The sequence below is a fragment of the Mustelus asterias genome, chromosome 4 (genome assembly GCF_964213995.1).
Source record: "Mustelus asterias chromosome 4, sMusAst1.hap1.1, whole genome shotgun sequence".
In the NCBI taxonomy this organism is placed as follows: domain Eukaryota; kingdom Metazoa; phylum Chordata; class Chondrichthyes; order Carcharhiniformes; family Triakidae; genus Mustelus; species Mustelus asterias.
Window position 1 is genome coordinate 25,979,780 of NC_135804.1, and position 27,385 is coordinate 26,007,164.

Here is a 27,385-nt window from a genome sequence, read left to right on the forward strand (position 1 = left end):
CCCAGGGTGGGGTGGGGTGGGGGAGGAGCAGCACCCAGGGTGGGGTGGGGGAGGAGCAGCACCCCAGGGTGGGGGTGGGAGGAGGAGAAGCACCCTGTGTCTCTGCGGGCCACTCACAGCCGGTAGAGGGAAGTCAGCCTCCAGTAACATTAAGAGTTGTTTTACTGTGAATCCCTCCCCTCTTCCAGAATGGAAGAAGAGCTGAAAAAAGTGGGAGTGTCTATTGGCTGCTAACTGTTGTGAATGAGAGAGAGAGAGTTTGGTGGTGGAATTTGAGCAGTGGCAGAAGTCAGTGTGAGCTGCCGGCTCTGTGTGTGTGTGTCTGGGTCCACAGCAGACATGTGTCGGGCTGCTCAGAGGAATGAGTCAGTGTAGAAAGTTGCTTTACGGGAGGATGGCTTTCGCTGCGGCTTCCTGACTCCTCCAGTATTGAATTGAATTGGGGGAAGATCGGCTCTCCCCGGGCTGCCGCTTGGAGACTTGTCGCCAGTTGGGGCTGGAGTGGAGATTACCCCTTGGGATGGAAGTACAGATGTTGTCCGGCTTCTTCTACTGGCTCCTGTTACCCCTCTCGCTGCTGGCTGGTGAGTGTTGCCCCGAGGACATGGGGCGGGGATTAGTATGCTGAATATCATCTACTTTTTTCTTTCAAGTTGTACAGGGCAGTGTCTGTGTGTGCGTGCAGTAACTCACCCTCCCCAGTGATGCGACGAAGTGCCTGCTCTCGGGAATGTAAATTATTTTTTATTACAAATGTTGGGGTTTCCCCCTCTCTTTCCCATACACCCGCCACAACAATTCTGAACAATTTTCTCAACTCATCACCAAGAAATGTTACTGGGAACGCGCTTGTCATTTTTTGTGTTAAGATGATGAAACCAGATTTTAGAGTGTGTTTTACCTTTTAATTCAGTAAAGGCGACAAAAATACCCACCGAATTCCAAACTTCCCTGGGATATTGGTTTAAGCCGCAGAATGCAACTGTCAGGAGAAAGTTTCTCTCGATTACATTTCACCAAAATAACTGGGACATTAACTTTACAGTTGAAATGATTCAACATATTAATGTGGGGGGTAATACAATCATTTCATTGGCATTTGTGGTTTCATTTTTCACTGAGGTCACGCAGACCTACTGGTCTGATATCAGATATGACACTGATAGTCAGTGAAGTTACCTAAGGCCCTAAGCTCTGCAATTCCCTCCCTCTGCCCCTCTCTACCTCACAGTCAGAAGTCTCTCAACACCAGGTTAAATTTAATTTAAAATTTAGCCTGGTGTTGTGAAACTTTTTACTGTGCCCACCCCAGTCCAACGCCGGCATCCCCACATCATCTCTACCTACCTCATGTTTTCTCATTTCAACACACTGCACCTTTTTGATCAAGCTTCAAGTGATCTGATCTGACGTCTCTTTTTGTCCCATTTTGCTGTATCACACTCCAATGAAGTGTCTTTGAAATGTTTTATTACATTAAAGGCGCTATATAAATGATCATTCTTGTTGTAAGGTAAAGGGAGGATTATGCAGAGTGTAAACATAGAGTTGTGTTGCATCGCAGAGTCTGGCATGTATTAGCGACCCCATTAATCACTTTATTCTGATGTTTTTAAGTTTCCTTTCTACTTTGGTTTTTGTTTCGGGCGGTTCCCTTCTCTTTGGGAGCTGCTCCTTTTAATTTGTCCCTCAAGTATTTTGATTTAGCTTATTTGGTTAGTCACAAAGATTGACTTGTGCTGAATGACTTGTTGCTATGTTTGCAAAGAAATGCAAAGATATGGATATGAAACAGTATAGTGACAAAAATAATTGGTTGGAGGGGCATTGCTACACTGCATGTGACATTGAGCTGAATCTAAGTTTCAGTGCTCCTAAAACTATAAATCTGAAATGAGTGACAAAGCAGTCCGCTTGATCAGCACCCCATGCGCTACTCTAAATAATCACTTCCACTACTGGAGCACAGTGGCTGCTACAAGATGCACTACAGTCGAAGCTTCTTCAACAGCACCTTCCAAACCCACCTAGAAGAAAAGGGCAGCAGACTCGAGTTCCCCTGCAAGCCACACACCATCTGGACTTGAGGCTATTTTGCCTTCCTTCATTGTGTACCTACACCAGATGGGCTGCAGTGGTCAAGAAGGTGGTTCACCAGAACCTTCTTAAAGGCAGTTAGGGATGGTTAGTAAATGCTGACCTTGACAACAATGTTCATATTCCATGAACAAATTCTTAAAAATGAAATCTCTATGCTGTACATGATAGCAACTCATCTGATGCTGTTCCATGCTCCTTCACTATACTGCCAACTTTGGTACTGGTACCATTTGGCAATTGTGAATGAATAAAGACGTGTGCGGGTTAAATTGCTCAGGCTAAATTGCCCCTTAGTGTCAGGGGGATTAGTAGGGTAAATATGTGAGTGTTCAGGGATAGGGCCTGGGTGGGATTGTTGTCGATGCAGGCTCAACGGGCCGAATGGTCTCCTTCTGCACTGTGGGAATTCTATGATTCTCCTATGTTTCTGATAGGAAAGATGATTCTAATAGGAAAGTCTCCTACATGCTCTTGGCCTGCCCAGATTCACCGTTGTTTCTCTTTGGATATTCCAGTGTCGCATTGTAATGTCATATATGATCAGAGTGTGAACTCCTTGTTGATCAGTTATTATTGACTGGCGAATAGCTCATCGGCATAAATAACACAGAAGGGCTATGATGTTCTAAATCAGGGGAGTAGCAAATCATAAATGATTTAATTGGGACGAGGGGATTTACCATTAAAATCTTATTTAAAATGGTTATATTTCATCCTTTTTCTTTTATTTACTTTTCCACCTTTTTCAATACTTGAATGTGTTTGTGTGAACTGGAATAGGTTACTGAACCTATTGGCCATGTGTGGAAGCTGAAGTAACATGTACATTTGTTGCTGAATCATCCTTGGGTTTATGGTGGTTCAGCTCCCTAATATTTGGCCTCATGACTTGCTTAAAGTCTTTAATTCCAAGAAGGCCATCACCATTCCCTGTTTAAAAGGGAATACAGAGATGAACAGAGCACTTAAGAAAATGCTAATTCTGGGTTTTGTAACTGTATGTTTTGAAGGGGCCTTATGGTGAATGCTCCAGGTAATAAGCTGATTACATAAAATTACATAAACAAACAGAAGTGACAGTTAACTTTATGCAACATATATAAAATGCATTTTACTATTGAGCAGCACCGGAAGTGCACATGCAACTGTTCTACTTTTATAGCACATCCTCAGGAAATGAATGCTAACTTTACACCCGACTAATAAGTTTAGATCACCATTACCTAAATTGTTTCAGTTGAGTAATATGTAAACAGACGTAACACGCCTTTTAAGCACTGGAGCTAGTATAACTCCTTTTTAATATGTGAAATCAAGACAAAATCATTCTTGTTATCTGTCATTCTTAACACATTTACTCTTTTTACACTTATTTGCTTGTGAAATTCTGTAATAAAGCTAACCACACACTATATGTTCTGGAACAAATGTTTAGCATTTGTTAATACTTTGTTTTTTTTTAAAAGTAAGGATGTTAGTATGGGGCAGTGAAATTCTGATCCATTTTTGGCATTTGACGTCAGCTTCCAGGACTTTTAGGTTAGGTGTAATACTTCCCAGTTGTGAAAAGCACACACTTCTAAACTAGAGCAATGCCTTTTAACCATCAACACATTCCTCACCTCCAGTGCAGTAAGATAACTCATATCTAATGTCAACCACATTTTATGGGTTCTGCGCAGGCTTTCATGTTTACTGGTTGTTCTATGGAGCTTTAGAAAGGAAGCTGACCTTGGCTAACTTGTTTTGCTCAGCAGTCTTTGGTGCCTTGCCCAATTAGCCGTTCACCATATGAATGTTGGGAAGTTAGCTGAAAAAGAAAGCACAATTGTGTCTCATGCCATCCTTGTGTAACATTTGCACATAAACTTCCCAGCTCGATTTGTTGACTTTTGACAAGGAGTTGGCAACCTAGTTGCCTTTTCTAATTTAGGAACATTGGGCCAGAATTTATTGCCCATCCCTTAATTGCCCTTGAATTAAGTGGCTTGCAATTTCAAAGGGCATTTAACAGTCAACCACATTGCAGTGGGTCTAGAGCTGGCAGATCTTCTGTAGAAGAATCATTTTGATCCGAAACGTTAACTCTGTTTCTCTCTCCACAGACACTGCCAGACCTGCTGAGATTATCCAGCATTTTCAGTTTTAATTTCAGATTTGCAGCTTCCGCACGCAGATTTTGCTTTTATTTGAGTAATTTTGCTGGTGGACCTTGTGTTAGACAAGTTCAACCTGTGCTAATGGGGAGCTTCACAGATGGGGTACATAGCCAAACTTTATTGTGGCTTACTACGCTTTGGGCAATGATTGATTAATTTCCCCTTTGAAACAATGTGGAGTCTCTGAGTTATGAGTTGTTTCTCTCAAATACTTTTCTCCACTACAAAAATTTCAATCGCCTTAAATTAATTTGTTAGCAATCATTTAACCAGAATCTTTCTTTAAACAAGGTGGTTTAAAAACTCAACAACTTGGTATTTGCCACAATATAACATAATCACACTAAGTGCTAATGCAGAAAATTGTATTACTGTGAAGAATGCTTTGGGGCCAAAATAGTTAAGTGGAAATATTTGCATGATATCCTTGATTTGATTTGATTTGTTATTGTCACATGTATTAGTATACAGGGAAAAGTATTGTTTCTTGCGCACTATACAGACAAAGCATACCATACATAGAGAAGGAAAGGAGAGAATGTAGTGTTACAGTCATAGCTAGGGTGTAGAAAAAGATCAACTTAATGCAAGGTAGGTCCATTCAAAAGTCTGACAGCAGCAGAGAAGTAGCTGTTCTTGAATCAGTTGGTACGTGTCCTCAGACTTTTGTATCTTTTTCCCGATGGGAGAAGGTGGAAGAGAGAATGTCCGGGGTGCGTGGGATCCTCAATTATGCTGGCTGCTTTTCCAAGGCAGCGGGAAGTGTAGAGAGTGTCAATGGGTGGGAGGCTGGTTTGAGTGATGGGCTGGACTTCGTTCACAACCCTTTGTAATTTCTTACGGTCTTGGACAGAGCAGGAGCCATACCAAGCTGTAACTATACCATGGGTAAATTGCAATGAGTAGATTTCTTTTCACTTCATAGGTAAAGTAGGAAGATGCAATTAGCATATAGCTTGCTTTTATCAAGACTGAGTTTTCTAAAAGATTGCTCAGAAATCTTGCTGTAGTAATACTTTGCCAAACCCAACCCTTTCTGCTTGTAAACTCCACAATGGCACTTGTGGTTGCTTTACATTGTGTGCTGTGATTGAATTCTGTATCATGAGTCATTCTTTGATCAAAGAGTAAGTACAATGAATAAAAAGAATGCTTTGTTATATACATGTTAGCTTTAAAATGTTGATTCTATTATCTGATGATTGTAGCAATATGACATTCACCAGGATAACTAAGACGGTGGCTGGCCATGTAGTTGAAAAAAATTTCAAACAGAGAAAATCATATTCAGTTATGTTGGATTTGTTATTTTGAATATATGTGATTGCTTCTGTCACCCAATTCTACACTTTCTATTTTCTGACTGTTTGAACGCTAACAGACATTGCTTTTATCAATTAAAGTTCTATTTGTTCAGAGAATGGTGTAATTTTGTATGTATACATACATTTTTCATTAAATGTTCACAAAGTTTACCTGACATGCTGTGCAAATGGCTCTGGTTCAGAGACTGTTTAGTTAAGTCGTGTACTCTGGAAGATTCTAGGAACAGCCCATGCTTTTTATTAATTGGTTCACAGGATGTGGACATCATTGGCAAGGCCAACATTTATTGCCCAACCCTAATTGCCTTAGAGAAGCTGGTGGTGAGCCGCCACCTTGAACCACTGTTGTCCATGCGGTGTAAGTACATCCACACTGCCATTAGGTAGGGACTTTGACCCAGAATGATGAAGGAATGGTGACATATTTCTAAATCAAAATGTTGTGAGATGGGAACTTGCGGGGCACCATATTGGAGCCTTCATAGAATCCCTATAGTGCAGAAGGAAGCCATTCGGCCCATCGAGTCTGCACCGACAACAATCCCACCCAGGCCTCGTAACCCCACATATTTACCCTGCTAATCCCCTGACACTAGGGTCAATTTAGCACGGCCAATCAACCTAACCTGCACAAATTTGGACTGTGGGAGGAAACCGGAGCACCCGGAGGAAACCCACGCAGACACTGGGAGAATGTGCAAGCTCCACACAGACAGTGACCCGAGGTCGGAATTGAACCCAGGTCCCTGGCGCTGTGAGGCAGCAGTGCTAACCACTGTGCCACCCCAGAGGAGCCTTATCCTGTCCCGATGTGTGCTTTTTGGTAGAATTCAGCAGGCAGTAATCAGGAGCAGGAACTTTGGTAGAGTTTCTTGCTGCATAGTTCAAATGCACTGAGGCAGCTGCACTTTCCAGTTGTATTCAACTGAGTTCAACTAACTTTGTACAGATCAGCATTCAAGCCTGAGACCTCCTTGTTCCGATTTAATGGTGGTGGAGTTTTTTTCACATTGTACTTCCTGGCAAAGTCTCAAGCAATTTGGTATCTGTATCTATTCTTGTGTCAGATAATAGCTGGCAAACAAAAAGGCTCATCGACATCCCTTAAGTGAAGCTGAGCATTTTGATGAAGAGAAAAAAGGAGTTATGGTTTTATCTTGTTTATTTGAAACTGTGGGAAATTCAACATGAAAATATTTTCCTTATCCTAATTGTGCTTATCACATTAACCATTTAACAGCCAAACTGTCCATGGCTTATTGTACATTTCTTGTTGTATTGTACCTATTTGGTGATGCACGCTAGTGTTTTTCTTAATTTATCCCACTGTTTGCAAACCAAGGCTAAAAAATATTTCCTCCTTTGCCTCTTACATTCAGTCAACTTTATCCAGTTGCCAGTGTTTCTCCTGGCTTTTTTTGGATGTGATTCTATCTCACGATGGCAGCAGCTGGCTGAATGTTGGAAGTGCAATGATGATATTGCCTTTTGTCTACTTGTTTGGCACATTGCAATGCCTCAGGAATGTGAAAATAACAAAAACATTCTGGATAACGTGTGTATTAATGCCAACCTAAGTGGATACACATTTTTTCAAATGCTTCTCTTGAAATTTAGAAATTTTATGCAATTATTTAATTGCCATTTTTAAAGAAAAATTGTGTGGTTTACAGGACATGATATCTTACAATTGTTATGATCCCAGTTAATGTTATAACTGGATGTGAAGATTCCAGAATTGAACAATGGCTCAAAAGACTGTAACTTTTAGTTTATTTTATAAAACGTGGAGAAACAGAGTCACAGGAGCACTAATTAGTTTTAACAAAAAGAAAAAAAACATTTATTCAACATGAAAAATATGATAAAATACTCCTTTACATTACCCTTAACAAATACACACACATGTTAAGATTAACGCATTACAACGTCACATCCAATTTTGTAACTCTAGCTCATAATTATCATATAATACAGTTTAGATGATCAAGTCTGGGAAACTGTCTCTTCTTGGTTCAGCAAAAGTATGAACAGGAAGAACCTCTGTAACATGTCTTGGCTCTGAATCTCAGTTGAAAAACTGGACTCTCTCTAACCTCTCTGGCTGTTGTTTGGGTCTAGCCTCTTGTGCTGGAGATGGAAACCTAGCCTCTTGGGCTGTTAGATGTACCGGCCTGGTTCCCCCTGAGGGCGCTGGCAATTATATCCTTTAGCCTCTTTGATATTTCATTCTGTGAATTTTGCTGTCTGCATCTCTCAAATTCCTTGACTTCAGAAATTAGCATCTATATACCTCTACTGATCTCTCAGTCATATAGGTAAGCTGTTACTACTGACAGGGCAATTTACACTTGATCTTATCTAGATGCCTGCTAATCTTGTTACTGGGCCACATGCACCTCATCATGCCTTTAGAATGCTGGCTACTGCTGTTGCTGGCAGATTTCTACCTGTTGCTGAACAAATTGCATTCTATTAGGCCTTTTAACGTTCTTGTTACTGCTTTTGCTAGGCAGATTCCTAACCGGAATACAGTTGGAACCGAACCAACCTCCACACATACAAACACCTTTGTCCAGCATGAATCTAATGATAGGTTTTACCCTTCCAGGCACAGAAACGTTAATTTAAGCATACTTAAAACTGTAGCTAATGTTTACCAATACAAATATAAATCCTTTAAAACTACCTTTTGTTTTCCTAACACAATGAAACCATCCATCTTCACCCTGAGGGTAGGGTCCTTCTATATTTGCAATTGTAGCGTACAGCTTTAAGGAAGGTATTGAGTGTATTTGGGACTGATATCTGTTGATCTAGCAGTGTGCTAAAGCAGATCTTTGTATTTCAATGTGTGGGCAGGAAATTCCATGCAATAAAAATATTTTTACATTGATGTATTCTTGTGTTTAGAGACTTGCAGTCCATAAATAATACATTTTCCAGCTGAATTGTATGCTTGATTTTTTAAGGATGAATTAGTTCCATTATCACACGCTGTAACTGACAAGTCAGCAATGCACTGATTGTTTCATGAGCAACTAGTAATCAATTAGATAATCTGGTCTAACACTAATGAATAGAGGCTCCATTACTTAATGTAAAAAAGAAAATAGTATTTTGCTAAGCAATATTGACTTACCAATCATATGTCAGTAATAATTTGAATATGAAAGGAAGAATGACAGACTGATTCTAAGATATATATCTGAATATATCCAAGAATTATGGAATTTAATTTGGGAGTGTTGCACTGTAACTAACCAGAAGATTTGCACTGGAAATGTGGCCAGTTGCATATTCTATTTGCTTATTATTTTAAGATTTCCAATAAAATATTCTTAGGGTGAAATCCTATCAAAAAATGGCAGTGCGTTGTTTCCAGCGAGTTTCTCTCCAGAAAACCAGTCGGTTTTCTCTACAGATCTCACGACATTCTGCCAAAAAAAAATTGAGGGGCATGAATCACGCTGTCAATACAGGGGGACAGGGACTCAACATGTCAACAAAACCCCGCTGGTCAGAGATCTGGGCACCGTTTTTACAGGGCACCCTGATCAGAACCTGAGTAAATCCAACCCCCCACCCCCCCCTCCCCCCCAATCAAACCCACCATGGAGGTCTCGGTGCCCCCCACCCTCAATTGGAGTCAGCACTTCTCTACACCCTCCTCACCGGATCATCGGCCTCTTCACTAACCCCCTCCCAGATATTGGTACCTTCTCCTTTTTGGCCCCCCCCACCCCTCCTCCCTGATAATCAGTCCCTTCTCTTCCCAACCCTGATCATCAACCCCTTCTACTCCCCTCCGCGATCATCGGCACCTTATTTCCCCCTCACCTACCCAAACATCCATCGCCGACATCCCCATCACTGACAGCCTCGGCTCCTCTGTCCGCTCTTGGCCACCACCACATCTAAATGAATTCCCCCTGCCCCAATACGGCCCACTCCTTGGCACAGATTAGCACTCCAAGGGTGGCACCTGTGCCAAGGGGCAGTGCCAGGCTGCTGCCTGGCCAGGTTTCTTTACCCTGGGATCTTTACGCCCCCCCCCCCGGGGAAACCCCCATGACAGGTTCATGTCTAGGTGAACCTGTTGTAAATGGCACGGTGTGACGTCACGCAGGCAGCCGCTGAATATCTGGTGAGGGGAAATGTCCTGGAGAGAGTGCTCACTAATTAAATGCTAACATATTAAAATGAGCTTTCTGTGGTCCCGCAGCGTGTTTCACGCCACTCCACCGGCCAGGGGTCGGTAAGATCGGAACTCAGGAAACTTGCCGGCACGAATTGTGCTCTGGGTTTTGAACACCTGCCACCATTTGTGAAGGTGGAGAGCGTGGGCTCCAAATCACCCCTAGTGCGTTTCCTGTCGCTGTGTCCAAAAGCTTGTCTTCGGCTTTCCATATAAGTTTCTTTAATAGATCCACAGTGAACAATTTATTTTTAAAAATGTTTTGGTCGTTTGCATTTCACCTTGGTTGGCTTAAGCCAGGATTTTAACATGTAGCGATAATACAGTGCTGGGGGAGGTGGGGTAAGTAACAAGCTTGTGCTGCCAGCCCGGCCTTGAGGCCCAGGCTATTTTAACCTTGGGGCCACTGCATTATGTCCCAGGACAGATTCTTGCTCATTACCAGTGGGGATGATGAGAAGGCTGGGAAATGAGAACAGGGTGGCAGGAGATCACCTGCGAGGATCTGAGGCAATGTCACCGGTATTAGGAGGATAAATCCGCTTTAATAACAAACTGGAAACAGTAATACCTCTGACAATCAACTATATTTACTATTGTTTCAAAAAATTACTGTGAAGATGACATTTAGAACAGTAAAACAGAAGATTACATTTAGAACAGGTGCTTTTCTGGTTGGCGGATGGTAACTAGTGGCGTGCCGCAGGGATCGGTACTGGGGCCTCAACTATTTACCATTTATATAGACGATCTGGAGGAAGGGACTGAGTGTAGGGTGACAAAGTTTGCAGACGACACAAAGATAAGTGGAAAAGTGAATCGTGTGGAGGGCGTAGAAGGTCTGCAGAGAGATTTGGACAGGCTGAGTGAGTGGGCGAGGATCTGGCAGATGGAGTATAACGTTAACAGATGCGAGGTTATTCACTTTGGAGGAAATAATAGCAAATTGGATTATTATCTAAATGGAAAGAAATTACAACATGCTACTGTGCAGAGGGACCTGGGGGTCCTTGTGCATGAGACGCAAAAGCCCAGTCTGCAGGTGCAACAGGTGATCAAGAAGGCAAATGGGATGTTGGCCTATGTCGCAAGGGGGATAGAATATAAAAGCAGAGATGTCTTGCTGCACCTGTACAGGGCATTGGTGAGGCCACAGCTGGAATACTGTGTGCAGTATTGGTCCCCTTATTTGCGGAAGGATATATTGGCCTTGGAGGGAGTGCAGAGAAGGTTCACCAGGTTGATACAAGAGATGAGGGGTGTTGATTATGAGGAGAGACTGAGCAGATTGGGTTTGTACTCGTTGGAATTTAGAAGGCTGAGGGGGGATCTCATAGAGACCTATAAGATAATGAAGGGGCTGGATAGGGTAGAGGTGGAGAGATTCTTTCCACTTAGAAAGGAAACTGGAACTAGAGGGCACAGCCTCAAAATAAAGGGGGGTCAGTTTAGGACAGAGTTGAGGAGGAACTTATTCTCTCAGAGGGTGGTGAATCTCTGGAATTCTCTGTCCACTGAAGTGGTGGAGGCTACCTCGTTGAATATGTTTAAATCACGGATAGATGGATTCCTGATCGGTAAGGGAACTAGGGGTTATAGGGATCAGGCGGGTAAGTGGAACTGATCCACTTCAGATCAGCCATGATCTTATTGAATGGCGGGGCAGGCTCGAGGGGCTAGATGGCCTACTCCTGCTCCTATTTCTTATGTTCTTATGTTCTTAAATGCAGTCCTGCATCTTGGAACTTGTGTCTAAAGACCTTAATTGTTGCTTATCCAAAGCCGTTCACAATACCTCATCTCGAGAGTAGCTAATGTCTCCAAAATGTGAAGCTGTGTATTTCTGTTATACTATTTCAAAAATTAGCTTCTATTGTCTAATTCCTGTTGAAGCTGAACTTTGGTTGATTATTGTATAACTTGCGTCAATGATAAAGGCGTCATGTCCTGGTTAATTTTCTGCTGTGTTGTCTAAGGCTTCAAACTTCAACGACCCTGGCTTCCAATGTTTACTGAGCTGTAGCTTTATGTCCTGGGCTGTCATTGTGATCAGCGAATGACATCTGCCGGCATACGGTTTCATTCCGATTCAATCTAATGTTTTAACCATCATTGTGCTTGAAGCTGAGGTGGGGCAGTAGTGGCGACAAAATTTCCTTCTGGATTTTGGGACAGAATCCCTGGTCACCCTGGTTCACAAATAAACCATTAAATGATTAAAGAAGAATTCTACCTGGCTGAGATCGCATTTTCTGGAGAATTTAGTGTTGAAATAGCTGAATAGCATCTGGCGGGGATAGAAAGAAGAAATCATAGAAATCCTACAGTGCAGAAGGAGGCCATTCGGCCCATCGAGTCTGCACCGACCACAATCCCACCCAGGCCCTACCCCCATATCCCTACATATTTACCCGCTAATCCCTCTAACCTACGCATCTCAGGACACTAAGGGGCAATTTTTAGCATGGCCAATCAACCTAACCCGCACATCTTTGGACTGTGGGAGGAAACCGGAGCACCCGGAGGAAACCCACGCAGACACGAGGAGAATGTGCAAATGGGGAGGTAAATATCCCCCCGTGCCTGTTTTAAACCACTGCCCCACATAACCCATTCTCTTCAGGCACTCCAGGCTTAAAGTTGGATTTTGCAAATTCCTGACCTGGAGAACCAAACTATTGTATTCTAATTTAGAACGGGATTTTCCGGCCGCCTCACCCCAAAACTGGAAAATCCCACCCGAGGACAACGGACCTTTGCAATGTCCGTCCCCCCGCCCCCGCTACAATTCCCGTGGCGGGCGGGACAGTAAAATTCCCCCCTAATTAGAGTCTCACACTCCACTCGAATGGTTGTCTCCTTTCACTCCACAAGGCCATGCAAGTACTTTTGGGAGATACACGGTTCTATAGTGAGCAGAGCAAAAGAAGGGAGTCATCTCAATCTAACCTGTCCCGTGGGAACAGGCTCCAGTTTGGGGCAAATCAGATGAGCGTCAGAATGTAAGAAATAGGTTCGATTCCCGGCTTGGGTTACTGTCTGTGTGGAGTTTGCACGTTCTCCTCGTGTCTGCGTGGGTTTCCTCTGGTTTCCTCCCACAGTCTGAAAGATGTGCGGGTTAGGTTGATTGGCCATGCTAAAATTGTCCCTTAGTGTCAGGGGGACTAGCTAGGGTAAATGCATGGGGTTATGGGGATAGGGCCTGGGTGGGATTGTGGTCGGTGCAGACTCGATGGGCCGAATGGCCTCCTTCTGCACTGTAGGATTCTATGACAGCGATGGGACTAGATGATTACGCTGCTGGCCAATCGTGGTGCTGCCACAAATCACTTGGTGGGAGGAGGGAAGGTGATGGAAAATTCTGCCCAACCTCTTGATGCCGACCTGTACGGTCCCTTTGGAGTCTTGTATGTTTCCTATTTTTAAGTATCTGGCCTGATGGTCCCTCAAAATTCTTCTCTTTTTCCGCTAATGTATTCTTAATTCATAACATTTATAAATTATAATTCATACTTTAATTGAAGTCAACTTTGAACAGTTAATGCAAATCAATTTCTTCTAATACTGTATGTCACTCACTACATTCACACTATATTTGCAATGTTCATTCCATATCAAACCTGCAGACCAAGGTGGTTTTCACAGGTTACAGCCCCCCCCCCCGGCTGAAGGGCTTTGGACAGTGACCTTTCCCCATTGCACCTTTGTGGCAAGTGGACAAAGGGCGGCACGGTAGCACAGTGGTTAGCACTGCTGCTTCACAGCTCCAGGGTCCCAGGTTCGATTCCCGACTCGGGTCACTGTCTGTGTGGAGTTTGCACATTCTCCTCGTGTCTGCGTGGGTTTTCTCCGGGTGCTCCGGTTTCCTCCCACAGTCCAAAGATGTGCGGGTTAGGTTGATTGGCTAGGTTTAAAAAAAAAAATTGCCCCTTAGAGTCCTGAGATGCGTAGGTTAGAGGGATTAGCGGGTAAATATGTGGGGGTAGGGCCTGGGTGGGATTGTGGTCGGTGCAGACTTGATGAGCCGAATGGCCTCCTTCTGCACTGTGGGGTTTCTATGATTTCTATGAAGCTTTATCGTGTCTCTCAGCACTAGTCTTGGACCTTAGATTGTGCCCGTCCTCAACACTTTGTCATGGACAGCTCTCTGCAGAATTCCTCCCATTCTTCCAAACTCCAGAGAGTGTAGGCTCAATTTACTCAGCCTCTCATCATAGGCCAACCTCTCTTCCCAGGTATAATAAAAACAGATAATGTTTGGCAGCAACTGTGGTGAGAAAAACAGATTTAACGTTTTGAGTCCATATGGCTCCTCTTCAGAGCAATGTCCCTCCCTTCCCAGGATTCATTTTAGTCCTGTACTGCTTTCAGGGCAAGTCTGTCCTTCCTTAGATTTGGAGACCAAAATTGTCCATGGTAGTCCAGGTGTGACCTTACTGTAGCAAGACTTCCTTACTTCACTCCCCAGTCTCTGAAGGCCCACGTCATTTACTTTCTTAATTGCTCGCTGTACCTGCACGTTAACGTTTTGTGTTTCTTATATGGTGTTTCTGAAAAATCCTACCCCTGCCTGATTTTACCCTTTATCGACTTCAGTGGAGAGTAAAGTAAGATGGTAAAATGGAGGTCTGGACTAAATCCACCCTGCTCCTGCTGGGCAAAATAGGTTAAAATGACACTCTCCGATACTCCTTTGTTCTGTCCAGTAATGAAGCCTTATACTTTGTTGCAGGGACTGATTCGATATAGTTAACAGTTGGTCAGCTTTGCACAATTAAGTTGGTGATGAGAAAGCAAGAGTGAAGTGCCTTATTTCTACAATACTTGGTGTTACTATTCCCTACCCTCTCCCCCCCCCCCCACCCCCCAACTCCCCCTCCCCTCGTCCCCCAACTCCCCTCCCCTCGTCCCCCAACTCCCCCTCCCCTCGCCCCCCCAACTCTTTCCCCCCCCCCCCCCCCCCCCAACTCCCCCTCCCCTCGCCCCCTTCCCACCTCACCTTCCTGAGGCTGAAAAATCAGGCTGTAAGTTTGGCAAATCATTGCAGTGAATACATATTCTTTGCTGGAGGACATTCGCATCTCATGCTGTTAGTGTTACTTGGCACCCAATGGTAGAATTTTGTCTGTGTTTCGCTTCAGTGATCAAAGCAAATCCTACGCAGTATTAAGTCGGGCTTTCAGGATCATTGTTAAATCACAATAAGTGTACTGCTGTTTTCTCGCTGTGTAATATTTATTGAGAAATAGTTTTCTGCTTTTAGCAACTGTGGCCTTGACTCCCTCAGACTGCAGAACTATAAAGTTACCGGCTTGTAAGAGTTGAAACTGGACAAAAAGAAATAAATAACTCTGCTGTAACCCCAGCAAACCTCAAAATTCATCCTAACTCTGTGATTTAAACTAATGTAACAATCATGGTCTGAACTGACATCAGTAAATATTCCGACTGTCAAAGTTCTGTTTAATCATGTTTTATGAGAGGAAAAACATGCTTTTGTTTTTTTAAAAGCATGTAATTGCAGCCAAGAGCATTAGGGCACGGTTCTGGAATTTTCAGTGTCAGAAATGCTATCAGTAGGATGTTTGAGTTATGTCGAAGGTAAACCATATCACGACGGCGCAATGGTTAGCACTGCTGCCTCACAGCGCCAGGGCCCCGGGTTCGATTCCGGCCTTGGGTCGCTGTCTGTATGGAGTTTGCACATTCTCCCCATGACTGAGCAGGTTTCCTCCGGGTGCTCCGGTTTCCTCCCACACTCCAAAGATGTGCAGGTTGAGTTGATTGGCCATGCTAAATTAGCCCGTGGTGTCAGGGGTTTTAGCAGGGTAAATACGTAGGGTTGCAGAGATAGGGCCTGGGAAGGATTGTTGTTGGTGCAGTCTCGATGGGCTGAATGGCCTCCTTCTGCACTGTATGGATTCTATGAAGGTATAGTTGACTCCTCCTGGTAATGAGCCTCTTAAAAGAGGAGTTACTTTTCTAGTTATAAAGTTTAAAGTTTATTTATTGGTCACAAAGTAGGCTTACATTCACACTGCAATGAAGTTACTGTAAAAATCCCCAAGTTGCCATGCTCCAGTGCCTGTTCGGGTAACTGAGGGAGAATTGAAGGCCAATGCACCCAACCAGCATGTCTTTTGGACTGTGGGAGGAAACCAGAGCACCCGGAGGAAACCCACATAGACACGGGGATAATGTGCAGACTCCGCACAGACAGTGACCCAAGCCGGGAATTGAACCTGGGTCCCTGGCGCTGTGAGGCAGTAGTGCTGACCACTGTGCCGCCCCTCCTTTTAATTTTATCCTTTTAATTGGAGAATTGATGCAGAGTGGATAACACTTGTGGGAACACTCAAATAGTGTTGGCCTAAAGGATCTTGATGCTTGCCAAATTGGTAGTGATCAGGTCACCACATGCTACAAGATATATGCAATTTTGATAAAACAAACTCACTTCCTTGAAAATAGGTTTGAAGTTTTAAACTGTCTGCAATCAAAGCTGACACACTCAATGTCTATTGCCAGAGGCAGAAGAACAGCTTCAAGAGGCCTATGTAATCCAACTGTTCCAGAAAGCAAGTCTGTGTATCCACTCTCAAATGGTGGTGACACTCTGTTAACTGAAATGTTCTGCTTCTGACAATGTGCTCCAGTTTATTTCAAAAACTACTTTGTTCCCTTAGGAACATTAACATACAAAGGGGTCTGGACATGCAGGTCCACAGTTCCCTAAAATTGGCAACACAGGTGGCCAAGGTGATTAAGAAGGCATGTGGCATGCTTGCCTTCATCAGCTGGGGAATTGAGTACAAGAGTTGGGAAATCATGTTGCAGCTATATAAAACCTTGGTTACGCCGCATTTGGAGTATTGTGTGCAGTTCTGGTCGCCACACTATCAGGAGGACATGGGAGCTTTGAAGAGAGTGCAAAGAATGTTCACTAGGATGTTGTCTGGTCTCGAGGGTGTTGGCTATGAGGAGAGGTTGAATAAACTTGGATTGTTTTCACTGGAAAGACAGAAGCTGAGGGGAGACCTGATAGAGATCTACAAAATTATGAGAGGCATAAACAGGATGGATAGTCAGAGGCTTTTTCCCAGGGTGGAAGTGTCAATTACAAGGGGGCATAGGTTCAAAGTGAGGGGGGAAAGTTTAAGGGAGATGTGGGGGGGAAGGTTTTCATGCAGAGAGTGGTGGGTGCCTGGAATGCGCTGTCAGAGGAGGTGGTGGAAGCAGGCACATTAGCAACATTTAAGAGGCATCTGGATGGGTGCATGAATAGGGAGGAAACAGAAGGATACGGACCAAGTAAAGGCAGAAGGTTTTTTCATGATCGGCACAGGCTTGGAGGGCTGAAGGGCCTGTTCTTGTGCTGTACTTTTCTTTGTTCTTTGAATTAATCCATTTTAATGAGCTTTTTCTTTCTCCTAAAAAGTATAATTCAACGTTTTCTACACCAAACTGCCTAAATTATTTAAGTGTCACAAGTAGGCTTACATTAACACTGCAATGAAGTGAAAATCTCCTAGCCACCACACTCCAGCGCCTGTTCGGGTACACTGAGGAAGACTGTTGCATGGCCAATGCACTTGGCCAACACGTCTTTTGGTCTGTGGGAGGAAACCGGAGCACCCAGAGGAAAATCACGCAGACACTGGGAGAACGTGCAGACTCTGCACAGACAGTGACCCAAGCCGGGAATAGAACCCGGATCCCTGGCGCTGTGAGGCAGCAGTGCTAACCACTGTGCTCTGCTTGCAAATATTCCAAACTGTACTTTTTTGTACTTACGAAAGGTAAGCATTGCCCAAACAAGTCAGTTAAGGAATGGAAATGTTTGAACTTTTGAGGAGACTATTAGACATAACCCTATAATTATCATAACTGTAAGCCACAAGATTGTAATGGGATGTTAAATGAACCTGCTCTATGTAGAATCAATAATAGCAATATGGGAATAGCAGACAATAAAATATTTGCACAGATATAAATGTCCATGTATGTCTATTGGACACTAACATTGTATCAAGTTTATTTATTGACGGAATTATGCAAAAAGCACGAAAGCTCTTGGAAATCTATTGTATATTTCAAAATAAATGTTGCATTATAGTGCAAGTGTAACCTTTTAAAAAAAAAAGTAAACTTTATGGACTAAGCCATGTAATAGAAACATAACTCGATCCAAAATGAAACAATTGACTTCTTTGTAATGCATATATTCTACTCTCAGCCTGAGTGCAAATATCTATATTCTGTCCATTACCTGTAGTACTAATATCACTTTCCTTTGTCAGTTTTTTTTTACTCTAGCGTTTAAGTGTATGGAGAAAGACATTTAGCTGGAACTGAAGAGATCTGCTCTGTTGCAGTATATACATTTTTTAAAAAATTTCCCTGAAGGTTTAAGCAGAATTAAGAAGGTCAACTTCGCTTAGCATTAAATTGCCAATTATCGGTTGAAATCTTCAGCTGCCTCTCAATGTGAACTGCCTGGTTAATGAGGTAGTCCAGACAGTACATTCGATTATATTTCATACTATTGTAACAATTTGATCGCTTATTTTTCCCAAGTCTGATTGCATCACTTTAATTCTATACAAGCTGATGGTTAGTCGCCTTTACTTCAATAAATGTGCCTTAATTGATGTTAAAAGCAGAGTTTAATAGAGAAACTTCAATGTAGCCAAATATAACCCTTGTTGTATTGAGAGAATATTTAATGCTATTTAAAAAATCTGGTCTGCTGTAATGGAGAACTCTGCTAAAAGGGTCTCTTTGGAAAGAATGCTGATTGGCGCTATTCAATTCAGCTTCTGGCTGGATAAAATAATGATTTTACTTGCAGCCAACATGTTCCCATTAAAGGATTTCTATATGTTAGAAATGGATTATTGCATAGGAGAGAGTGTTCATTCTTTTTAAATGTGTGCACCATATTGCACAATGGTCTGGAAGAGAATGGTAAGACATGGATTTGAATGCATAATTCCTCACGCAGTGAATTCCTGGTCTTTGCTCCATCATGAATTGAAACTGTGGACTTCTCTTTAGCACCATAAGAAGCCTGACAGAACCAGGTTAAAGTCCAACAGGTTTATTTGGAATCGCAAGCTTTCGGAGCGCTGCTCCTTCATCAAGTGAGTGATGAAGGAGCAGTGCTCCGAAAGCTCACGATTCCAAATAAACCTGTTGGACTTTAACCTGGTGGTGTGAGATTTCTTACTGGGCCCACCCCAGTCCAACGCTGGCATCTCCACATCATTCTCTTTAACAAGGGAAGGTTGGTGGGTGAGTCACCAAGTTTCCTTACTTGTCCTTTACTAGTAGGCTACAGAAACTTATTGACATCCTTGATCAGTGATATAGTGGAAGACGAGATTTAGGGGATGGGTGTTGAGGAGAATTGCACTGCAACGAAAATCCCAATTTGCATTTTATAATACTGGAGGTTTTTGGGAATCCTACCCAAATCCATCAAGATAAAGCAAAAGTTTGCATTCCTTTTCAGGTACATTTTGGGTGTAATGGTGATCTTTCTCCTCAAGGACCATATTTCTCCTCCGCCTTCTCCAAATCTTCAATTCGAACACAATCTGTGCAGCCCGGTTTGTCTGGTGCATTGTGTATGTTGTGCCCAATGAGACGCACACTCTGAAACATTTCTGCTTTTTACCAGTTTTTCGGGTTTTCCTATTTAAGCAGAAGTCAGTTCTTTTTATAGAGTTTCCAAAAGAGCTTGGGTTGCAGAAAGAACTTGCTCCATTACTGAAAGGGTAATGTAGTTATCAAATTATTTTAAATTGATCATTTTATTTTGCAATAAGAAAATCATAAACTGAAACCATACACTGAAATGCTCCGCTTGAAAAGCATGTAGAGCACAGTGATTAAAAAACAATAAATTACTGCAGATGCTGGAATCTGAAACCAAAAGAGAAAATGCTGGAAAGTCTCGGATCGTGTTTTCGAGATCCTTAAGGGGGAAGGGGACCAGCCCCAAGTTGTGGTCCACATAGGCACCAATGACATAGGTAGGAAAATATATGGGGATGTAAGGCAGAAATTCAGGGAGTTAGGGTGGAAGCTTAGAGCTAGAACAAATAGAGTTGTTATCTCTGGTTTGTTACCCGTGCCACGTGCTAGCGAGGAGAGGAATAGGGAGAGAGAGCAGTTGAACATGTGGCTACAGGAATGGTGCAGGAGGGAAGGATTCAGATACCTGGATAATTGGAGCTCATTCTGGGGTAGATGGGACCTCTACAAACGGGATGGTCTTCACCTGGACCAGAGGGGTACCAATATCCTGGGGAGGAAATTTGCTAATGTTCTTCGGGAGGGTTTAAACGAATTCAGCAAGGGGATGGGAACCTGGATTGTTGCTCCAGTGTACAAGAGGATGTGAGTAGTGAGGTCATGAATAAGGTTTCAAGGTCGTAGGAGTGTACCGGCAGGCAGGAAGGTGGTTTGAAGTGTGTCTACTTCAATGCCAGGAGCATCCAGAATAAGGTGGGTGAACTTGCAGCATGGGTTGGTACCTGGGGCTTGGATGTTGTGGCCATTTTGGAGACATGGATAGAGCAGGGACAGGAATGGTTGTTGCAGGTTCCGGGGTTTAGATGTTTCAGTAAGATCAGGGAAGGTGGTAAAAGAAGGGGAGATGTGGCATTGTTAGTCAAGGCCAGTATTACGGTGGCAGAAAGGACGTTTGATGAGGACTCGTCTACTGAGGTAGTATGGGCTGAGGTTAGAAACAGGAAAGGAGAGGTCACCCTCTTGGGAGTTTTCTATAGGTCTCTGAAAAGTTCCAGAGATGTAGAGGAAAGGATTGCAAAGATGATTCTGGATAGGAGCGAAAGTAACAGGGTAGTTGTTATGGGGTACTTTAACTTTACAAATATTGACTGGAAAAGCTATAGTTCAAGTACTTTAGATGGGTCAGTTTTTGTCCAATGTGTGCAGGAGGGTTTCCTGACACAGTATCTAGATAGGCCAACAAGAGGCGAGGCCACATTGGATTTGGTACTGGGTAATGAACCAGGTCAGCTGTTAGATTTGGAGGTAAGTGAGCATTTTGGTGATAGTGACCACAATTCTGTTACGTTTACTTTAGCGATCAAAAGGGATAGGTATATACCACAGGGCAAGAGTTATAGCTGGGGGAAAGGAAATTATGATGCGATTAGGCGAGATTTAGGATACATAGGATGGGGAAGAAATCTGCAGGGGATGGGCACAATTGAAATGTGGAGCTTGTTCAAGGAACAACTACTGCGTGTCCTTGATAAGTATGTACCTGTCAGACAGGGAGGAAGTGGTCGAGCGAGGGAACCGTGGTTTACTAAAGAAGTTGAATCTCTTGTGAAGAGGAAGTAGGAGACTTATGTAAAGATGAGATGTGAAAGCTCAGTTAGGGCGCTTGAGAGTTACAAGTTAGCCAGGAAGGACCTAAAGAGGGAGCTAAGAAGAGCCAGGAGGGGACATGAGAAGTCTTTGGCAGGTACGATCAAGGAAAACCCTAAAGCTTTCTATAGATATGTCAGGAATAAAAGAATGACTAGGGTAAGATTAGGGCCAGTCAAGGACAGTAGTGGGAAGTTGTGCGTGGAGTCCAAAGAGATATGAGAGGTGCTAAATGAATATTTTTCGTCCATATTCACACAGGAACAAGACAATGTTGTCGAAGAGAATACTGAGATACAGGCTATAGGACTAGGCGGGATTGAGGTTAATAAGGAGGGGGTGTTAGCAATTCTGGAAAGTGTGAAAATAGATAAGTCCCCTGGGCCGGATGGGATTTATCCTAGGATTCTCTGGGAAGCTAGAAAGGAGATTGCAGAGCCTTTGGCTTTGATCTTTATATCGTCATTGTCTACAGGAATAGTGCCAGAAGACTGGAGGATAGCAAATGTTGTGCCGTTGTTCAAGAAGGGGAGTAGAGACAACCCTGGTAATTATAGACCGGTGAGCCTTACTTCTGTTGTGGGCAAGGTTTTGGAAAGGATTGTAAGAGATAGGATTTATAATCATCTAGAAAGGAACAATTTGATTAGGGATAGTCAACACGGTTTTGTGAAGGGTAGGTCGTGCCTCACAAACCTTATTAAGTTCTTTGAGAAGGTGACCAAAGAGGTGGATGAGGGTAAAGCAGTTGATGTGGTGTATATGGATTTCAGTAAAGCGTTTGATAAGGTTCCCCACGGTAAGCTATTGCAGAAAATACAGAGGCATGGGATTGAGGGTGATTTGGATCAGGAATTGGCTAGCTGTAAGAAGACAGAGGGTGGTGGTTGATGGGAAATGTTCATCCTGGAGTTCAGTTACTAGTGGTGTACCACAAGGATCTGTTTTGGGGCCACTGCTGTTTGTCATTTTTATAAATGACCTGGATGAGGGCGTAGAAGGCTGGGTTAGTAAATTTGCGGATGACACCAAAGTCGGTGGAGTTGTGGACAGTGCGGAAGGATGTTGCAGGTTATAGAGGGACATAGATAAGCTGCAGAGCTGGGCTGAAAGGTGGCAAATGGAATTTTAATGCGGAAAAGTGTGAGGTGATTCACTTTGGAAGGAGTAACAGGAATACAGTGTACTGGGCTAATGGTAAGATACTTGGTAGTGTGGATGAGCAGAGAGATCTTGGTGTCCATGTGCATAGATCCCTGAAAGTTGGCACCCAGATTGATAGGGTTGTTAAGAAGGCGTACAGTGTGTTAGCTTTTATTGGTAGAGGGATTGAGTTTCGGAGCCACGATGTCATGTTGCAGCTGTACAAAACTCTAGTGCGGCCGCACTTGGAGTATTGCGTACAGTTCTGGTCGCCGCATTATAGGAAGGATGTGGAAGCATTGGAAAGGGTGCAGAGGAGATTTACCAGGATGTTGCCTGGTATGGTGGGAAGGTCTTATGAGGAAAGGCTGAGTGACTTGAGGCTGTTTTCGTTAGAGAGAAGAAGGTTAAGAGGTGACTTAATAGAGGCATACAAGATGATCAGAGGATTAGATAGGGTGGACAATGTGAGCCTTTTTCCTCGGATGGTGATGGCTAACACGAGGGGACATAGCTTTAAATTGAGGGGTGATAGATATAGGACAGATGTCAGAGGTAGGCTCTTTACTCAGAGAGAGTAAGGGCGTGGAATGCCCTGCCTGCAGCAGTAGTGGACTCGTCAACATTAAAGGCATTTAAAGGGTCATTGGATAAACAAATGGATGATATTGGAATAGTGTAGGTTTGATGGGCTTTAGATTGGTTTCACAGGTCGGCGCAACATCGGGGGCCGAAGGGCCTGTACTGTGCTGTTATGTTCTATGTTCTATCTCAGCAGGTCTGGCAGCATCTGTAAGGAGAGAAAAGAGCTGATGTTTCGAGTCCAGATGACCCTTTATCAAAGCTTTGTCAAAGGGTCGTCTGGACTCGAAATGTCAGCTCTTTTCTCTCCTTACAGATGCTGCCAGACCTGCTGAGATTTTCCAGTATTTTCTCTTTAGAACACAGTGATACTTACCTATAGTAGAATCAAATACACAAAATATCATGTATAATACGAAGGCAAAGTTTTAGCTCATGAGGCAGCAAAGGTCTGAATGGACCTGCTGGACAATTTTCTCAGATTCAAGAGAACAACCTTATCATTGTTAGTATGGTGAAGGGGAGAATTTTTTTTTATTTATTAGTGTCACAAGTAGGCTTACAATAACACTGCAATGAAGTTACTGTGAAAATCCCCGCGTCGCCACACTCCAGCACCTGTTTGCGTACACTGAGGGAGAATTTAGCATGGCCAATGCACCTAATCAGCACGTCTTTTGGACTGTGGGAGGAAATCGGTACACCCGGAGGAAACCCATGCAGACACGGGGGAGAACGTGCAAACTCCACACAGACAGTGACCTGAGCCGGGAATTGAACCCGGGTCACTGGCACTGTGAGACAGCAGTGCTAACCACTCTGCTATCCATCAATATCCAGACCAGGCAGAGATGGTGCTCTCCCAAACTGAACATTGCAGCGGTGCAGCATATGAGTTGCTCAACATGAAGGTTGATCCCCTTGCATTTGCTATTTGTTGGAATTCTGTTAGTGGAAGAACCATTCACAAACGCAAAGAGAAAATGCGGGAAATCTCAGCTGGTTTGGCACCATCTGTAAGGAGAGAAAAGAGCTGACGTTTCAAGTCCAGATGACCCTTTGTCAAAGGGTCAGCTCGTGAACACAAACAGGTCCCAGCTGACAAAATGTCAGCTCTTTTCTCTCCTTACTGATGCTGCCAGACCTGCTGAGATTTTCCAACATTTTCTCTTTTGGTTACAGATTCCAGCATCTGCAGTGATTTGCTTTTATCCTTTATTAACCCATACTGGATAAACCTTCTGCTTTTGACAGTCTATTTGACTCCTTAAGGAATTAAACCTGAAGGTCCATTGATGGGTTGTACTCTCTGTACAGAATCACTTGTTTAAGAACTGATGCCCGATAGTCAAGTTTTTTCCATGGAACCAATAGTCTGCGACAGAGCTAAATTGCAGCAATTTGAGCTGGTCTGCTTTTCCTGGTTGATCAAGTTCAATGTAAATTTGGCAGAAACTCTTTGAAATAGTTTATGTGATTTTTCTTTAAAATGAGTGTTTTATCACAACGGTATAAATATGTAAATGTATTGAGTGAACCATCAGCAAAGCTATACTTTGAATTATAATTTTGCCGATGGATTTGGAATGTTGTTTCCTTTTCTCATCAATCTGGACGTCACTTGGTGATTTTGTTAAATTCTCTAGTCCCGAGGAGTATTTTCAAGAACTCGCTCCACAGACAGGCATCAGGGAACACAGATCTTATAGAGTCACAGAGTCATAGAGGTTTATAGCATGGAAACAGGCCCTTCAGCCCAACTTGTCCATGCAGCCCTTTTTTTAAACCCCTAAATTAATCCCAATTGCCCGCATTTGGGCCATATCCCTCTATACCCATCTTATCCGTGTAACTCTCTAAATGCTTTTTAAAAGCCAAAATTGGACCCGCATCTACTACTACCTCTGGCAGCTTGTTCCAGACACTCACCCACCTTCTGTGTGAAAAAATTGCCCCTCTGGACACTTTTGAATCTCTCCCCTCTCACCTTTAACCTATGCCCTCTAGTTTTAGACTCCCCTACCTTTGGGAAAAGATATTGACTATCTACCTTATCTATGTCTCTCATTATTTTATAGACCTCTATACCTTTACTGCAGTCTTACTTGCTCCACACTCCCAAAGGCAACTGCCCTCTTGGGACAGTCCCCAGACAGATCACCCCATACCCTGGGTCACCTGACCCTTAAAGGGGCTACGCCCCAACATACGTAACAGGTTTCAAAAAGACTTCCTTGTTATTAGTTAAACTCTGCGTCTTTGTCCCCTAGCCTACAAAACCTCATCTGATCAAAATCCTGCAAGTGACAGCAGCAACTTGTATTAATGTTGTACTCCTCACTTGGAGTACATTTATAGGATATGATAAGTTTGCACCTTCATCCATCACAATTTTAGAGATTTAATCCCTACACTGCAGCTACTGTTAGACATGATGCAGGCGGGCGATCTGTGACGTGTTTGATGTTACTAGTAGATTAAGTGTCTCTTTATGAAGCCAAGGCTGCCTGGATGGACAGCTCTTGCCCACAAGCTTCCCAATAGTTTGTTACCCTTTGACAAAGCATCGTTTGATAACCCCCAGCACTTGCATGGGGAATCATTGATTGACCTCCCTGTAAGACATGTTGAGTACGAGCTCCTGAGAGATTGGTATTTAACTTACCAGGTGGAGCTCGTACACCGAGCCCTGTATAAAGCAGACCCCTGAGTGGTTCCATTAATGTATTGTCCCAGTTGGGAACTGTTTGTGTTCACCACAGGCTTGTGGTTTTTGCTTTGCTTTATTTTATGAAATAAAGCACTGTTCCTTTATAGCTGACTCCTGGAGTTATTATTATACATTGTAATATACATTCAATGGGCATGACACAACTTTGTTTCTCAACAAGTCAAAGGATTATAATGAATTTGAATTTTCCATGTAAGGTGGCAGAACAATGTTGTAGAAAGGGTTCTTGCCATGTTTAATAAGTCAAAACAAATCTATTTCTTTTTTACAGTAATCATTTGGGAAACCTTTAAAATTCCTGAAATAGCCTTATTGGTAAAGTTTCTGCTTATGGTTTACCAGTTAACCGTATTGAGCTGTACGCTCCTGAAAGTAATTTTGTTGAGTTAACTGTATCTGGTTGCCTTCTGTTTTGCTGCAACAGATGTACCAGCTGGATTTCCAGCTTCCTGTTAAAGGGTTTTGCTGTCTGTCATGCCATTTGTTACCCTCTTCACAGGAAGTTGCAAAGGGGGCGCCTTATCTGAGCGAATGCTACTTGGTGTGGAAGTGCATGGGTGGGAGGCTCAAATTATTTCTCAATGTGCTGTTGGTTAGAAAAAAATTCCTGAGGAAACCAACAGATTTGGAAAGTGAACCTCTCGCAGTGCTAAAATTAAAGCTGCATATTTTTATTTTGTGTAATGTGCTAATATACATTGCTGTTAAGTGTATAAGGAGAACTTGACCTTTGCGTTACTTCAATGACAAAATAAGCTTAAATACGTTCTGTTTAAATTTCATTTCTATCTCTGAAGAATCATTTCTTTGGTGACTCTCAATTGAGTAAAATCCTGTGGAAATGAGTCACACAGAATGACGGATGTCAACTCATGTGTGCTGTGCCAAGTTATCTGATTTTGACTAAGGTGTAAAGGCAGCACAAATGTTTTCAGCAGTTATAGGCTAAGAATTGAAAACTGCCTAGACTTCCTCTTTCTCATTGTTGCCAAGTGAGCCCTGTGCAAAGCATGTCAGTACCTCGCGAGGACAGGATCTGGTGTGACTGCAATCCCCCTCATAGTTGAGCAATGTGTAGTCAGTGTGAGATCCCTTATTCTCTAATGCTCATTCAGCCTGAGGAACTAGCCCTGCCTCTTCATTACGCTTTGTGGGTTAGCAGAAAGCAGGAACTCATCATGCCAGAGTTCTGCAAATTGACCCATGTTGGGCATTAACATGACTTTTGTTTTAGAAACAGTTGCATATTTGTAGAAAAGAGATGGTTCCTATAGCTGTTTTGCCAATCCCCTAGCTTTACCAGGAGGACCAGAATATTGTAGGGACATAGGAACAGGAGTAGGCCATTCAGCCCGTCCATCCCGCTCCATCGTTCAATACGGTCATGACTGATCGGAAAGTTCTACCCACACTATCCCCATAACCCTTTACAGGTTAATCGGAAATCTACCAATTTCTGCTTTAAACGTACATATTAACTGAGCTTCCACGGACCTCTGGGGCAGAGGATTCCAAAGATTCACAACCCTCTGTGTAAATAAATCTCTCCTCATCTTGGTCCTGAGTGGCTTTCCCTTTGTTTTAAAATTGTGCCCCCTGGTTCTAGACTCCCCCACCAAGGGAAATACCTTGCCTGCATCTACCTTGTCTATTCCTTTAGGTATTTTGTCGGTTTCCATGAGATCACCTCTCATTCTTCGAGAGTACAGGCCTGGTTTGCCCCCAATCTCTCTTCACAAGA

The 27,385-nt window shown here is 43.1% G+C and overlaps 1 protein-coding gene across 4 annotated transcripts in view; it reads left to right on the top strand.

Moving 5' to 3' along the window:
- Positions 1-261: 261 nt before the first annotated feature.
- Positions 262-27,385, top strand: part of piezo1 (piezo type mechanosensitive ion channel component 1 (Er blood group)) — a 347,945-nt gene continuing 320,821 nt past the window's right edge. For all 4 annotated transcript variants that reach the window (XM_078210703.1, XM_078210705.1, XM_078210706.1 and 1 more), the window contains exon 1: positions 262-584. In XM_078210703.1, the coding sequence (XP_078066829.1) occupies positions 521-584 (64 nt within the window). In that variant the 5' untranslated portion in view covers positions 262-520. The remainder of the gene's footprint in view (positions 585-27,385) is intronic.